Source organism: Heptranchias perlo, chromosome 34 (genome assembly GCF_035084215.1).
Source record: "Heptranchias perlo isolate sHepPer1 chromosome 34, sHepPer1.hap1, whole genome shotgun sequence".
Classification (NCBI taxonomy): domain Eukaryota; kingdom Metazoa; phylum Chordata; class Chondrichthyes; order Hexanchiformes; family Hexanchidae; genus Heptranchias; species Heptranchias perlo.
This window is the reverse complement of record NC_090358.1, coordinates 23,986,085-24,003,291: the sequence shown is the minus strand read 5'-3', so window position 1 is coordinate 24,003,291 and position 17,207 is coordinate 23,986,085. Positions and strand designations below refer to the sequence as shown.

General features: G+C 41.0%; 1 protein-coding gene across 3 annotated transcripts in view; it reads right to left on the bottom strand.

Moving 5' to 3' along the window:
• Positions 1 to 17,207, bottom strand: part of adamtsl3 (ADAMTS-like 3) — a 481,218-nt gene that overhangs the window by 225,177 nt on the left and 238,834 nt on the right. For all 3 annotated transcript variants that reach the window (XM_067971609.1, XM_067971611.1, XM_067971610.1), the window contains exon 6: positions 10,645 to 10,881. In XM_067971609.1, the coding sequence (XP_067827710.1) occupies positions 10,645 to 10,881 (237 nt within the window). The remainder of the gene's footprint in view (positions 1 to 10,644; positions 10,882 to 17,207) is intronic.

Sequence of the window (17,207 nt, the reverse complement as noted above, 5' to 3'; positions counted from 1 at the left end):
AATAGCTCAAGCATTTTTCATCTTCAGCCACCCAAGTGGCCACCAGTATACTGCAAAAGGCCTCTGAGGCCTGCTGTAGCTATCCCCTGGCGCCATTCCAGGTGGACTCCTTGGCAGAGACTGAGGGACCCACCAAAATGATGCTACTGAACCAAAGGCCAGAAAATCAGGTAGACGTCCCAATTCCACTAATTAGCAGAAAATCTTGGCCTTTTCTGATCTCAGCCATGCTGTCAGAACCAGCACTAAGTAGAGACCATGTCCCTACGGAAAGCTGGAGAATGATAATTGGAGAGCAAGCCATCCTAGGTTAGGATTACATACTTTTGACTGGTCCAAGATTGGTAGAAGCAAGCCTGGGAATAAATCACCAGCCCACTGTCTTAAGCAGGAATGATTCATGACACTAAAAAACTGGAAATATCTATGTAATTAAAAGGTTTGCATCTGGTATGTCTGCAGGGCTTGATTGAGGGCGTCCACAAGTCACGGGCAAATGGCTTACATGTCCAAAGGATACAAAAGCAAGCGGGTGGCTTAAATTTCACATGCACTTCAAAAAATATTTAAACACCAACAAAGTCCATTTCAATAACTCTGAGAAAATTCTCTTTCATAAAGAAAAGTCACATTCCTCAAAAAAAAATAGAAATTTTCAAAAGTCGTTGGATTCCATGATACTTATCCATTGTCTCCACCCCACCAGTTCATTTCAGGGACTCCTAGCATGGGAATGGTTAAAACTCCGGCCTACTGCTTCTCTGAACATCTGTCCATTTTCTTCTTTCTCATTAGTGGAATGTTATTTTTCCTTTTTCTTCATTGGTTAAAACTCCAAGTGTCACTCAGGGGAATGTTTCCAGGGGCCTGAGCTGGGACTACAGTAAGGGTGTTGCTTCAGAGAAGGAACAGGAATTGCGTAGCCACCGTAAAAATCAGGAAACACGTTCCATGCTCCGAAATTCCGGTGAGCAACGCCGTGCTCGACCTACCAGCATATATTTTAAAAAGTGAGAATTCAACTTTTACTATGCAATGAGAAATTTAACACATACTGGGAAAGCACTTCTGAAGTAAATTTAATATTAATAAATCTACCCTTTGGTTGGGCAGCCTGTATTATGTGAGACCTCACCAGGCAAAGATCCTTTAACGAAGCAAAAAAATTGCATTATCCACATTATGAGGGGTTTTCATAGAGTAAATAAGGAGAAACTGTTTCTACTCAGGAGGGTCGGTAACCAGAGGACACAGATTTAAGGTAATTGGCAAAAGAACCAGGGGGGAGATGAGGAGAATTTTTTTTTCACACAGCGAGTTGTTATGATCTGGAATGCTCTGCCTGAAAGGGTGGTGAAAGCAGATTCAATAATAACTTTCAAAAGGGAATTTGATAAATACCTGAAAAGGAAAAAATTGCAGGGCTATGCGGAAAGAGCAAGGGAGTGGGACTAATTGGATAGCTCTTTCAAAGAGCCGGCATAGGCATGATGGGCTGAATGGCCTCCTTCTGTGATGTATGATTTCTATGATTCAATCACTGTAGTTGTACAGCCACACAAGTAGACTCCCATGATACTGCAATGTACTGATTAGAATGTCTTTTTCATATCACAGTCATTAAAACAATGACCACCATGACAGACAGAACACCCACCCCCTTTTAACCATGGCAGAATGCAGTTAAGTAATTCTCGACTTAGTTAACGTTAACTTCTCAGCTGAAGTTTATAGCATCAGCACAAAAATGAGAAACCCTTTATTTGGTTTATGTAATTCGAACAGAAGTTTTTGAAGTTTGAACTAGAAAAAAAATTACATTTGAATTTTCACTTTGAAATTGGTCCCAGGTTTTTCATTTCCAGTAATGCGTTTTTCCTTGACAGGTCACCTGAGTTCCGAAACTCAATGCAGGGAGATTTATGGGATGTGAACATACGGCAAAAATCGTAGATGTGAACAAGGTGTTGTGGCTCCTACCCCTTTCTCCGTTCTCAGTTAGATTAAAGCTTTAGCTTCAACGACTAGAGCCAAGAAAACAAGCTAATGAAAAATGAGAGTAGAACTTGATGACAAAGGTAGCCTGTATTATAATTTTTTATGTGAGAAACTCAGCATTACCCTTGTGGATGTTATTATTTATCCCTTACCCAACATCACTAAAACAGTTCACCTGGTCATTTATCTCATTGCTGTTTGTGGGACCTCGCTGTATGCAGATTGGCGGCCACAATAGCCTACATTAACAACAGTGACTACACTTCAAAATCCATTGGCTGTGAAGCACTTTGGGATGTTCTGATGATATGAAACATGTTGTGTTAATGCAAATAAGTAAAGTCTAGAATGGTACCAGCCTGTTTTCCTTTTAACTGGCTACAATCGGAGATTAAATATTTGGGATCCCAGATCATAAACACTTTATACTATGGACTGAAATCATTTAGATGGAGCAGAGAGTCTTTTCTTATCTGTCACTGTTCATATGTGGGTCTAGACCGATAGTATTGAAAAATCATAGAATGGTTACAGCACAGAAGGAGGCCATTTGGCCCATCGAGCCCATGCCAGCTTTCAGCAAGAGCAATCTAACTAATCCCAATCCATTGCCCTTTCCCTGTGGCCCTGCAATTTTTTTTCTTTCAAGTACTTATCCAATTTACCTTTTGAAAGCCACGATTGAATCTGCCTCCACCACGCTTTCAGGCAGTGCATTCCAGAACATAACCACTCGCTGCATAAAAAAGTTTTTCTTCGTGTCGCCTTTGGTTCTTTTGCCAATCACCCTAAATCTGTGTCCTCTGGTTCTCGACCCTTCCGCCGATGGGAACAGTTTCTCTCTATCCACTCTGTCTAGACCTTTCATGATTTTGAGCACCTCTATCAAATCTCCTCTCAACCTTCTCTGTTCTAAGGAGAACAACCCCAGCTTCTCCAGTCTATCTACATAACTGAAGTCCTTCATCCCTGGAACCATTCTAGTAAATCTTTTCTGCACTCTCTCTAAGGCCTTCACATCCTTCCTAAAGTGCGGTGCCCAGAATTTGACAATACTCGAGTTATGGCCAAACCAGTGTTTTATAAAGGTTCATCATAACTTCCTTGCTTTTGTACTCTATGCCTCTATTTATAAAGCCCAGGATCCTGTATGCTTTCTTAACCGCTTTCTCAACCTGTCCTGCCACCTTCAACGACCTGTGCCCATATAGTCCCAGGTCTCTCTGTTCCTGCACCCCCTTTAGAATTAATTAATCAATCAATCTATCTATCTATCTAGTTTGTAGGCGAAGATGGTGACTTGGTATTTTGGTAGTACTGTCCCAGTTGCGTTAGCGATAGATTCCTTTTCCTGAAGGACATTAGTGAACCAGCTGGTTACATACAACAAGCCGATAGCTTTCTTGGTCATTTTATTTTGTGGTGCTACCCCACAAATTACCAGATTTATTGAAGTCAATTTCACAACTTGCCATAGTGGGTTTTGAACTCAAGATTTTGGGGTGTTCATCCAGTACCATTATTGCAACATTACTGTCACCAGTTAGAATGGTGGGCACTGAGCAGGAAGTTAGGAGGAATAGTTGAAAGCAAGGTCAAAGACATAAGCTGTGAGGAGGCTTTTGAAAGAGGGAAAGTGTAGCATGGCAAATAGCTTTGGGAAGAGACATGATGGATGAAGGGTCTTGAGCCAGGGGAGAAGAATGCACAAAACCAGAGTCGGAAGAACAAAATTTGCATACTGGAATACAGAACTGGAGAAGATTGCACAGGTAGGGTGGAGTTAAAACAATGATAAGCATTTTGAATTTGGCCTTTTTGCTTTTTTATTCATTATTGGGATATGGGCATCGCTGGCAAGGCCGGCATTTATTGTCCATACCTAGTTGCCCTTGAGAAGGTAGCGGTAAGCCTTCTTCTTGAACTGCTGCAGTCCATGTGGTGACAGTACTCCTACAATGCTGTGAGGTAGGGAGTTCCAGGATATTTACCCAGCAATGATGAAGGAACGGCGATATATGTCCAAGTCGGGATGTGTGTGTGACTTGGAGGGGAACTTGGAGGTGATGGTGTTCCTATGCACCTGCTGCCCTTGTCCTTCTTGGTGGTGGAGGTCGTGGGGTTTTGGAAGTACTGTCGAAGAAGCCATGGTGAGTTGCTGCAGTGCATCCTATAGGTCGTACACACTGCAGCCATGGTGTGCTGGTGGTAGAGGGAGTGGATGTTTCAGGTGGTTAATGGGCTGCCGATCAAGCAGACCGTCTTATCCTGGACATGCAGCAGGGCAAGGAGTCAGTAGAGATCAGCCTGGTCGAGGGAGATAGGTGTGTTGGGGTTTGTGTGTGATGGGCGCTAATTGGGAAGAGTCAAGGGCAACTTTGGAGAAACTGAGCCTACAGGTGACAAAAGCATGGATGTGGGTTTTGGCAGCAGTGAGGTGAAGTAGAGCGTGGGCAGGCAATGTTTCAAGTGAGAGGTCGTTGCAGTGGACTGGATATGGGTGGGGTTGAAATTTGGCTCAGGGTTGAACAGCATCAGAAGGATTGCACACATTTGGATTTAGTCTGAGTGAGCAGCCACGGATGGGGAGAAGAAACAGAATCAGTAACTAAGTTTCTTGTGGTAGCTGAACAAAATTGCTTTGGTATTGATGATCAGCTGAAGGAACCGTTGGCTTCCAGGGCTTGATGTCAGACAGGTAGTCGAGACAACACGGCGACATGATCAGAAGCACTGGCAGAAAAATAGGTGCTGAGAACCATCAGCATACATCTGTAAGCTGCACTCAGGTTCACACTTAACCTAACGCCTGTTTGAGGCCCCCACTGCAAGACTGGTTTGAAACCGATGCCGGCTACAATCAGGAAATCCAGGCCTATATGCGGCCTAAAAGGCAGTCCTTAAAGGGACCGCCCGTTGGGCCACAATCAACAAAGTAATCACCCCCCCATCCCCAGCTCTCCGCCCCAATCTCCACCCCTGCCATGCCCAACATTTTTATGCATATACTCAATGGCGAAAAAGCCCTTAAATGTTCCTCTTCTGCATCTTCACTCAACTTTGCCATGTGCAGATACAGAAATTATAAGCAGGCCTCTATTGCTACACTATTTTGGTGAAAGTCAAAACATCGGCGTTACATTTTTACTTTAAAAATCTTTAAAAGGGGATTATTGAAAATGCACAATATTCAAATATGTAAAACATCTTTAAAAATAAGCTCCATGGGGCATATCGGTTTAAAGTTAATTTTCTAAAATGTATTTTATTCTGCAAGTCTTATCCTTTTTGACTTCTTCATTCCATGCAATGTTTTGCGACAGACATTTCATTCTTCAAAAACATTAAGCACTGATATTTTACAGAACAATGCCATTTGTCTCTTGTGTTCTGCTTGGGGCAGTGAAGATGTCTGTTTAATGTCACTGATGAAAAATGCAAAATGCCTGTGAATGAGAGGGACTAAAATCTGGATGGAACTGTGCATTCCTGTTTAACAGTTCCCACACATAAATACACTCTGCCATTCGACTGAAATAACCCTCCTTCAGCATTTAAGTTCAGTAACAATCGCAGAATTAAGTTACTATTTATAAATCAAATGTCAGTTGTCAGTTACTGAATTATCAGGGTCAGTGGCAATGCCGAACAAAAGACTAACCTTGTGTCCCTTGAATTGCAGCTGAATAAGGCCATTTAGATGCCCAGAAGGACATTTACTCAAAAGCATCCTTAATGGAGTCTAAATATTGAACTATGGAAAAATGTTGCAGAGTGGATTCTATAATTACAAAGTGACAGCCAGCAGTAAGCACCAAAACATTCAATACCATGTGTAAAATGCCCTGTTCTGTTTCGGTCAGTGAATCAACAATCCTTCATTTCTTATCCACAGCTTCACTCAGTGAGATAGTTTCCTTTTTACTGAGTACAGTGAAGGTTAAGAGTCATACTACACTCTCTTTATCAAGCTACAGGCTCGACATAGATTATTTTTTAAGTTAGGAAAGAGCTTCTTTACTGACTGCAGTACGTTTGCTTTTCCAACCTTAAACGGCTTGAATACCACTGTCAATTAAAAAGGGGCCTTACAATAAAGCAGAGACCAAAATGGAAATCACTTCACACAAAGCAACTCTTTTTCATTCATTAGCTGAATATTAAAGTAAGTATTGCCCACAGGGCACTTTTTGGGGCATCTACTCCGTTAAGACAAGAACCAAGGGGTAGATGAGAAGTATTTTTTTTACGCAGAGTTGTTATGATCAGGAATGCACTGCCTGAAAGGGTGGTGGAAGCAGATTCAATAGTAACTTTCAAAAGGGAACTGGATAAATACTTGAAAAGGAGAAATTTTCAGGGCTATGGGGAAAGAGCAGTGGAGCGGGACTAATGGGATAGCTCTTTCAAAGAGCCAGCACAGACATGATGGATCGAATGGCCTCCTTCTATGCTAAATGATTCTATGAAGACATCATAAACCCTCATCTTGATTTCCCTTTCCTATGACCATAAACATGTCCTGGCCATCTCTTATCATTTAGTTTTTTTCCTTTTGTTGACATCACATTTTTGTAGTGTTATCACATTTTGTGCAGGATGTACCAGGGTTGATTTTCATAAATATGATGCGTCGTGCGACTGAGGGCCTCTCTTGAATGGGAAGGGTGAACTGTTACATGGAGACAGTGTGGTATATTATGAGAGACCATTCTCAAGAGAAGTTGTTCTGGGGAAAGTATTGGCAACTGATGAAGCCATGTTTTTGGCTGGGATGGATTGAGATTAGGGCTGACAGCTTGACTTGTTACAATGAAAAGCTTCCTTATACTAAAGGGACATGCCTGAAAATAATTGTACCCAGCAGCAAGTGGAGTAGCTAACACAGGCAGAACAATACAGGTTTTCAGTACAAATGGTCATTTGTTAATCACGTATGTGCTAGCTTTTTGTTTTAACAATTCAAAACTAATCCCACTGCCTTTCTCTCCCAATAGCCCTATATCACCTGCTTCAAATGTTAATTTATTCTTTCCTTAAATGAAGCAACGTTCTCGACTTGAACTGCTCCCTGTGGCAAAGCATTGCACGTTCCAACAACAATCTCCTCACTCATTCATTGATGATTTTAAATTGATGACCTCTCATCAGTGACTTCCCCAATCAGAAGGCATTCTCTTTATCTATTTATTATATCCCAGACGTAGGATCTGAATTCTCTGCTCATAACTACAGTTTCTTATCCTGGGCCATAATCCTTGTCCTCATTTACAAATTCCAACATGTCTGCTCCACCCTACCCTGAAACCTCTTCTTTATCTCAGCTTGCATCTTCCACTCTTCATGATTCTGGACACCTATATATTTCTGCCCACCCTCTGCACCACCAGTGATGGAAGAGCCTTCAGCAATCATGTCCCCATACTTTGGAATTCTTTCACTAAACACCTCCACCTGTCTTCTGTAATTTCTACAAATCCTCTTTTCTATCTCTCTTCCATCATGTTGGCCCTAAAAAGAATCTTGGCATTTCAGACTCACTTTTCCCTTCAAATGTAAACTCAATGCTCTTGGTAAAGAACCTCCATCATTTCAACATTCTGTTCGACCATCATGACAGATATTAAGTTGCGTCTATATCAGGACTGTCAGATCCTCCAATTTCTACACTACAAGATGATCTCTGGTCCTTAGAGTAGCCTTCCTATCATCTTCAAACCGTCTCTAAATATTTTGCTGTCCTATTCCATCTCTTCAATCCCTCTCAATCCCAGTCCATCTTTACTTCTACTTGAAATGTTGCACGTCCACCCAAAACTAGAGTGTTGGAAATCAGTGTCTATGGACTTTAGATGGTGAAAATTCTGTACTACAGACTTTTTCTGCTTTTGTTGGCTTACTAGCATGTTTTTTTGTTGCTGTGTATGAATAAAAAAAAACACTTTCTGCAAAGATAACTGTTTTCCTTTGGGTAGCTGATGATATTTTTCAAAAATTAAAACAGGAGCTCCTCAGGATTGTGTCGATATTTGCAGTGGATTCCTGGAAACATGTCAATATTTCCCATGTAGAAAAGTTTGAAAGCACTGCCCTAAACCCATGAAAGGGAATCCCCTCTTATCCTACCTATCACCCTATTATTGATACCTTCTGAAGTCATGGAAACCGCTAATTTTCAAATTACCCATCACATGTAAGCTCTGTCCTGAATCACCATTCCACTAATGATCTTGTCGCCTATGTTATACACCTCGGGAACTCTTCTCTTGGCCAATACCCATCATTGCTACATAGCAGCTGTCACTGCTTTTCAAAAGTTATTGATTGCGTGTGAGGCACTTTGAGATGTTTCTGTGTGATAAGTCACTGTATAAGTGTAAGCGTTATTATATTACTAGTAGATTGCCTGTAACGCTGTGCCTAGTCAGTTGATGAATATGAGTCTTTTTTTAAATACACAAGGTGACAACAGAGCTGGGAAAGAGACTTCAGAAACACTCTGTGCATCACCTAGAACTCTATCATTACTGGCAAATGTTTAGAATGGATTTCCATTCCAAATATTTAAATAGGCAGAAGGTGACATAAGAGCATGACCAAAATCATGACAGAAAAGTAGACAGGAAGTGTATGCTCACACAAGACTTTAATTTTATATAAATATATATAAAAATATTTATACATATAATATAAAAAATAGATTTGTTGCCTTGGCCAACTAAAAAGGCTTTGGTGCTGTGTGCTACTAAACAAATTAATATTGTGTGGCAGCCTAACAAAGCTATGTACATGTCTATTTAATTTCGCCTTAAAATGCTCCACCTGTGCTGCAGTTGATGCCTCATCCTCTGAATCTTATTTCAGTAACTCCCGAATTCCCTCAGGCTGGGCTTTGTTCTCTGTTCCACCTCATTCCTTCATATCCATGACCGACTCCACTCACCATCCAAACCTTGCCCACTCTTTTAATGACGATTCCACTATCTATTTGTTGGCTCGCTTTAGGTGGTACGTCTTAAAACTCAATCTTCAGACCTGCAGAATATTAGCTGCATTACTACATCTCTTCCATGCCCTTCAATGGAGCAAAGAAAACCTTGTTTCTTTAAATTCTACAAAGACACAAGGGTCAATTTTTCACTTGCAAGCTCCTGGCATGGAGCATTGCCTACTGGGAACATACAGCAGTAAATCGTGTAGACAGCCCATAATTTATCATCCATGTAAAATTAATGGAAAGAAAATTGTAGGCTGTGTATGCACAATTTCCCGATATGCACTCCCAGCAGGTTCCACGCCAGGAGCATTCAAGCAGAAAATTTACTCTACAGTTTCTTCATGTCTCTCACGAGTCTAATCTAGAGGTATAGCCTCTTACCTCTGATGGCTCCACCCTTAATCCTTCATTTTTCAACATTTTTGGCTTCACTATGTCTTTTGACCTGTGGTTTCCTCTTCTGTGCCAAACACTTCTTTCACCCTCAATAACTCTTTACTCTTTATAAAGCCTATGTCTATTCCAGGCTTAAGTACCGCTTCCCATCTAAGACGACTATTTGAGCACTTACGCTCCAGAATAAGATAAGCAATCTTTCGAGGACCTCCAGCCTCCATTCCCTCTCTCCATGTCAAATGTTCTTGTGTCTCACTCTCTATTTTATCAATATCAATATCTCTTTTTTTAGCACCATTACTACAGTCAGTGCTCACCGTAACATTTTTCTTGTTAGTTTTAAATTTCAAACACTCTATCCTACAAACTCTCCCTCCTCCCTACATTCCCACTTCACTAAAATCAAGACCCATCAGTTTCCCATTCTTCTTTCCCAGGATCTCAACACTGTCAAACTCCTAACCTCCCTCAGCCCTTCCTTGGTCTTACAATCTTCAGGCGTAAAAAACAAAATTTGGCATCAACTAATCACGACTTCCTGATTCATGCAGTCATCTCTTTTACTCTTTTCAACATGGCTGGGGTCTTACACAATGGGCCCTGGTCCTTTAGTTTGGCTTCTTTATTTAAAAAAAACAGGGTTGCATCCATGATTTTCCATAGGGTTAATTTTCTAAACTTAGCCATGCCAATACAGTGAGCCACCGAACAGAGGCCAATCATTGCTACAGAATGTAAGGGAAAAATCAGAGGTCCAATACCCTGGGCTTTTCTTATGTGACCATATAGCATCATTGACCTGGAAGCAAATTTCCAACCTATCCTATTAGATAAGGGGAAATGGAAAAATGTAAGAAAATAGCACTAAAGAACAGGAAATTATATTATTTTGGATATTATTATAAATGGTCCAAAAGCAGAAACTAAAGCAAAGTTTCATCTCTTTAATGCTTTATTTGTGGTACTTTATTTTTTGTGGTAAAGCCTTTTAAAGCAACATTCACTTTTCCTTCACAGTCAGTATTGTTTCTTGTTCTCAAGATGTTTGGACACGAGTTGTAAGATTTAAGAGTATATGTTTTTGCCAGGCAAATACGCAAAGGTTTAGGAAACACGTCAGTTCTATAGTTACTCGCAATTAATATTCTATTTTTAATGCACAACTGTCTGTATCTATGGACTGGCTCCAACAAAAATCTGCTTTGAAAGCACAGGATCATCACTGATAATTACAGAAGGGTACAAAAAGTTACCTGACAAATTCCACTGATGCACATGTTCAAAGACTCGGTGTTGCATCGGGTACCATCAAGCACTTTCGGTGACAACTCCACAACTAAAGTTGTTGCCCGGGCCCGACACTTCAGTGCACACTGAGCTTCTTGATCATTATAGAGGGGAATCCACTCATAATACTGTCCTTGGTATTTCACATCATTGTGTGCAGAGCACTGCTGATGTCTGAAGTCGCCAGCCTCTGGAGGGCAATCCTTAAGCAAAGACAAAAACGAAAAGTGAACTTCAGAAAAACTAATCAAAGTTTCTGTACGCTGTACTTTACTTTGTGTTTTACTTCATGTGAAAATAAACAACATACCGACCTTGAACTGACACTGTGGGATGCTATTGTACAAATGCTCAATGTAATATTGAGAAACCTAGCTGACGGGCCAAGGCCCATATTGCAAATCAGCTCCAAGGTTGAGGTATACCAGAAAAGTTGTGATTTAATGGTACATAAATAAACTAATTTTGTTCGGCTGAAACCCTTTCCACACACAGTGCAAAAAATGCAATATTGGCAGAAAATGCTACTTTTAAAAGATGTAAATAAAAAAACCACAAGAATATTTGGGGTTTTAAAAAAGTGTGTGGATGAATGGTTTTGTGCTCAGAGTTACTTGTCTGAAATTCCTCTTTGCACTATTTTAGCAGAGGCAGTAACTGAAATCCCAAACTGTCATTAATTTCAACACCATTGTATTTAAAAAGACAACTGAATTGGGCTGCAAAATCAAAGATAACAATAGCAATTAGTGAATGCAAGTTTATTTCCAAGCAACAAAGGTGCTGCTGTATTGTGCATTTCAAATTGTTTGAGAGGGAAAAGGGGGAAGTCAAAAATGGATATGTGGACAACTGATCACCTTTTTAATTGTGATCCCCTAGGAATAATTCATCTTATAAAAATATTGATTCCGTCTTTATCTATACATCTTGTACAATATTTAATAGTTTGATTAGCTATTGTTTCTCCAACTTTTTCACACAGAGCCTCTCATTAGCTATGGATACAGTAATTCTGCTCAAAATTCTCTAAAGCATACACTACCACAATGTGGTAAGCCTTATGACGTGTTGTACTGGACTTCCAGAAGGCTTCTGTCAAAGTTCCACAGGAAAGGCTATTAGTTAAGTTGAATGCTGTGAGAATTCAGGGTAAATCTTGTGTATGGATAACAATTTTGATGAGTAGAAAACAACAGATACCCATTGGAAGAGGTGAGTTGGGATGGAGGGGGTTGTACAGAGTGGGTGCCCCAGGGATTGGTGTTGGGGCCATTATTGTTCCCAATTTACATCAATGACATGGACTCAGAAACTCAATGCAAATGTGCAGATAAGACTAAACCAGGAGGCAATGGAATCGGAGGAGGCACCTTAGAAATTACCAAATGAGCTAGATAAAAGATATAAATGTTCAGAACAATGGCAGATGAAATTTAATCCAGGGAAGTGTAAAGTACTGCATAGTGGAAGGAAAAGTGGTCAACACGTCTACTTTATGAAAGATGCTGCAATAGCCAAGAATGAAGTTGAAAGACATTTAGGAATCTTAGTAGACTCAACACGTCCAATCACTGCAGAGCAACAATCAATAAAGTCAATAGAGTTTTGAACTACATTGCCAAAACTGTAGAATGCAAGTCAGAAGAAGTCATGATCAAATTACACAGTACTCGGGTCAGGCTATATCATCATGATTACTGTGTCCAGTTCGGAGACATTCAAGTGATAGATGCACATCCAGAGAAGAGCCACAAGATGTGTGAATCAAGCACACTGACTTCCCCACCTAAATTCCCAATATGCACTCCCATCATGTGAAGCTCCAAAATCTTTCCCTTATTTCAGCATTACAAACAATTACATGAATAGTTTATATCAATCCATCTTTCTGCGGCTCTACTAGGTGTTAGCTGTGGCTCAGTAGTAGCACAATCACCTCTGCATCAGAAGGTTGTGGGCTCAAACCCTACTCCAAGGACTTGGGCACAAAACCTAGGCTGACAGGTGTGCTGAGATTCCGCTGCACTGACGGAGGTGCAGTCTTTCAGATGATAAATTAAAGCAAGGCCCAAGTCCACCCTCCCAGGTGGACATAAAAGATCCCATGGCACGATTTGAAGAAGAGCAGGGGAGTTCTCTCCGGTGTCCTGGCCAATAATTATCGCTCAAACATTATCACTAAAACAGATTATCTGGTCATTGTTGTTTGTGGGATCTTGCTGTGCGCAAATTGGCTACCGTGTTTTCTACATTACAACAAGGACTACACTTCAAAAGTACTTAATTGGCTGTAAAGTGCTTTGGGATGTCATGAAAAGTGCTTTATAAATGCAAATCTTTCTTTTATTTTCTGCGCACACAGCACATGCTAGATTTGATGTAAGATGCTTGTGCATGCTATACTTTACGACTTGAAAGTCTGGCACAGCCATCAATTTGAATTTGCAACATTAAGGAATTCCTCTTCTTCATAAGCATGAAATAAAAGTCACTAAAAAAGGAAGAATTCAACTTTCAAAACACTTATGAATAACATTCTCAACGGAATACAGTAAATACTTTAAACAAAACAACCCCATGGGTAAGGGAAATAAAAGGTAAGGGAAGTAATAACTCTGAATTAACAGAAACTGAAGACCTGATTTTAACCCCCAGTCCAGCGGGAGCAGTGCAGGCCGGGGCCTAAGATGGCAGGGGGGAATTCATGAAGTGTTCCTGATACATTCCCACCCCCCACATTACCTTGCCTGAATTCAGGCACAAGTCGCCCACCCAGAAGAGCCTAATTTAAATGGCAAAGTCGCATCCCGAAGTCGTCATTGGGTGCACACGCCATTTTAACTACGGGTCCATCTAAGGCCCGCAGAGTCTTGAACCCACCAGCAAAAGCTAGCGGCCCAGAAGAGGCCCAGGTAAGGCAATTACTTTTTTAAAAAACTGTTTGAAGGTTCCTTGTGGCTCAGGCACTTGTGCTTCTCCAAGCCCGACAATACCTTCTCCCACCCCTGTTCTGACCATAGAAGGACCAAGACCACCTGGTACTACCCTAGATAGAATGTCAGCTGGAGGTGACAGTTATCTTAACTTTACCAAAGAGTACTACGTGAGGAAGTTATGCCTCACAAAGGAAGGCACAGATGCACTGCACCATCTCCTGGAACTAAAGCTGCAGCTAGGGAGCAGTGTGAGCACTGCATTCCTAATAGCGGTAAAACTTACAATGGCATTCAACATTTTTAATCACAGGATTCTTCCAAGAAACAGCAGAGGACTTGGCAAGGATCAGCGAGTTAGAGGCTCATCTCTGCATAACCTATTATATGTAGAAGGAAGAGATTATCCACAGTAGCATGTCCAAGGGGCCCTCATGTGACAGTACATCCTAAAAGGATGGACAAGGTATTTATGCTGGATTGAGTTACTACTTTATGGGTCGTTAGGTCTACTGCTATCCCTAATATTAAATCCTGGTTTCACTCAGATGCTCGCCAATGGCTTCTCTCAAGAAAATGCTACCAAAAAAACCACAAACTCACCTAGCAATGCCTGCGATGCAACATAGGCCATGTGGCTAGCCGGAACAATATGACCACAAACCTTGTACAGCTGTGCAACATTATCAACTCTTCCAGTCTTGTCACGGTGATATTTTGCTATAATGAAAAATTACTGTAGGCTGTTGAGACACTGTTAAGTAGGTCAGTATGTTGTTATACTGCTGAGCACTTTTCCTAGAATGGAAAAATTACTGGAATCCTTGTATGGGTAAAGCAGTGAGTGTTATCAGAGTTGAATGTTAGCTTTGTTAACGCTGCAACGTCTGGGTGTGCATCTGATAACAACCTAATGCCATTACTCAGGTCACTTTCAGTTGTACAGACGTACAGACAGAGAGGGGGGAGTTTTAACCCCCCCATAACGGGAGGGACAGGGTCAGTTTGGGGGGGGTTTAAATCATCAAATTTGCGAAGCCCGACCCCAACCCGCCTGCTTCGGTTTTAATAGCGACGTGCTTCAGGGCGTCTGAGTTAGACGTGGGAACTGTACCCCTCTGTGATAAATAGATGGCTTTGTGGTTCTGGTTAAAGCAAGGTTAGTTAGGTATAAATATAAGTAGCGTGGCTGCTGACAGAATAGAAAAGAACAGAACAGACTCTCGAAGATAGCACGCTGAAACCAGTGTAACTCTGTTCCTGAATATACTCCTGGATTTCGCAGTGGTGTTCAACAGTCATTAGTGACAAATTATTATCTGGTGTTAAAACTGTTTTTAGAGGGTCAACAGATGCATGTGTTGCAGCTGCTGGATACAATGGGAACAAATGCATGAAGGCCACTATGCAATTAAGACAGAATAGTTGGATGCCTTACAAGGCACACATCTTCATTCCTGGAGCTCATACGCAAACACTAACTGTGAAAGAAATTGTTCAGTGAATAGTGGATGTGGACAGCACTGGATCCAGGGACTATTAGTGGATCTGATGTATGCTGCGTATCTAGTCCCACGTGATGCCAGTGAAGATGACGCTGTGGGGAAGAATGATAAGCCTGGACTTGAGACGATAATGGTAGCTACTATATGGACATTGAACAAGACTTGCATGCCCCATGAGACAAATCTGCTGATGATTATGAACTTGAAGATACTACAAGTTTTGCTTCCAATTTTTGGATTGCTCTACAATATATCCAGACAGCTGACTGAACGGCAGTCACTTCCTGCATAACGTAACTGTAGAAAGAAGCATAGGTCAGTTTGTGGAAAATGAGCAGGCACAAGCCATGGATCATGAGTAGAAAGAGCATCCTAAGGAACTAGCAGATGCAGGGCAACCACTGAAGGACGCATATAACTGTTTTGCTTGGCTATAATTGGGGACATCTTTCCTTGAAACCCATTTTTATGTTTCATTGGACTTTTTGTTTAAAACTAAACTTTTACAAGCAAACATGTAGAAAGAAAATAATGATTACCTAGTTTACTGGTTCATCATATCTTTACTGGAAACAATAGTTTAAAATACACTGCGTGTTTAACATGATGTTCTGCTGTGATTCCCCTTTTGCTACAAGCACTAGCTTGATCTTTGTATCTGTCTAGGCTGTAATGGTGAAAAAAAGGTGTTTGGCTTCATAAGTTGTCTCAGGACAAGTTTGCAATTCAACTGACCACCTGCCTCTATATGCTACTGGCACCAATAGCCCTGCTTGTGTGGCAGAAATGGCTTGCCTTATTCGGGCTGTAGAACTCATGGTTCTCTGAAGTCTGATTCCAAATTCGTTGAAGCCATCTGTTATTCAGTCTTAGAAATTGGACTTCAATACCGCTCAACATCAGTGCAATCTTTCCTCAGAAATGCTCCTACTGTGCTCAACACCTGTGTGCCTGAAGTCTCCCTTGGAGGTGGCACTGATACAACACACTGCTCGATGGCAGTTTGCAGAACTGAAAACCTTTACTGCACAACATTACCCACCCAGATAGCAACTGCTTGTAGCATGTTCTCCAAGGAGGCAAGAGGCAGGTGCACATGTTCTTTCTCCGAAATGATCATTTCCTTTTTAGCCAGTCCTGTGAGGTCGGAATCACAAAGTGACTGAACAGGGATAGTGCAGACGTTAGGACTCCAGTCATTGGCAATCATGCCTTCTTCAGCCCCAATCTCATTCCAGTTTTTCTTCAAGTCAGACATTTTCAAGAGTGGCTAGCTTTCTAGGTATGTGACCCTATGTTCACAGGCAGGTGATGCTCTTCCACACCTGCTTGATCCTCTGGTTGTGTGTTCCTTCTTTGCCTTTCCCTGATGCCAATTACTGTATCCTTGATTTACAAATTGATGCCTGTGCTCTCTTCCTTCCCTTCCCACCCTCCATTTCGATAAGAAGCTGTGCATACCACATCTGGGCTGGGCTAACGTGCACACCTTACACTGGTGAACTGACCATCTGGTTAAGCGGTATTCTGGCTGGTGTTTTGAGATAAGTCAATGGTGGTGCGTTAGCTTCGGGGAACTCTTATGAATCCTAACTTTAAGCAAGCACACAAGTTGTGCATTCTTGTGACTATTAAAAAAAGAAAGTGGCAAAGGTTAAATTATTAACCACCATTTAATGTACTGTATGTGCAAGAAGGAAATCCAGCCCACAAATTAAGAAGCTCAAGATAGTGTACTACTTCCAATCTGGACTCCGCCAACAAGAACGCATATAAAATTTGGCACGAACAATAATAAAGATTAATGATAAAATTCTTCATAGAAGAATTATCCAATTGGAAATAGTATATTGTGAGCTTAAGGGAGATGTTCTGCAGAATATTTGATGAGCCAATAAATCATTGCAAGTGGTATTCATATTTAAGCAGCAATATTAATCTAATGTTTTTCATCAGAAATCACTGTTGTTCAAGTATTGAGGGAGTTTACAAAGGATGCTAGGATTTTTAAAACAAATTGTGTTCAATAGAACACATTAGCATGCTGATCACTACCTATCTACAACATAGGAACTCTGCATACACACA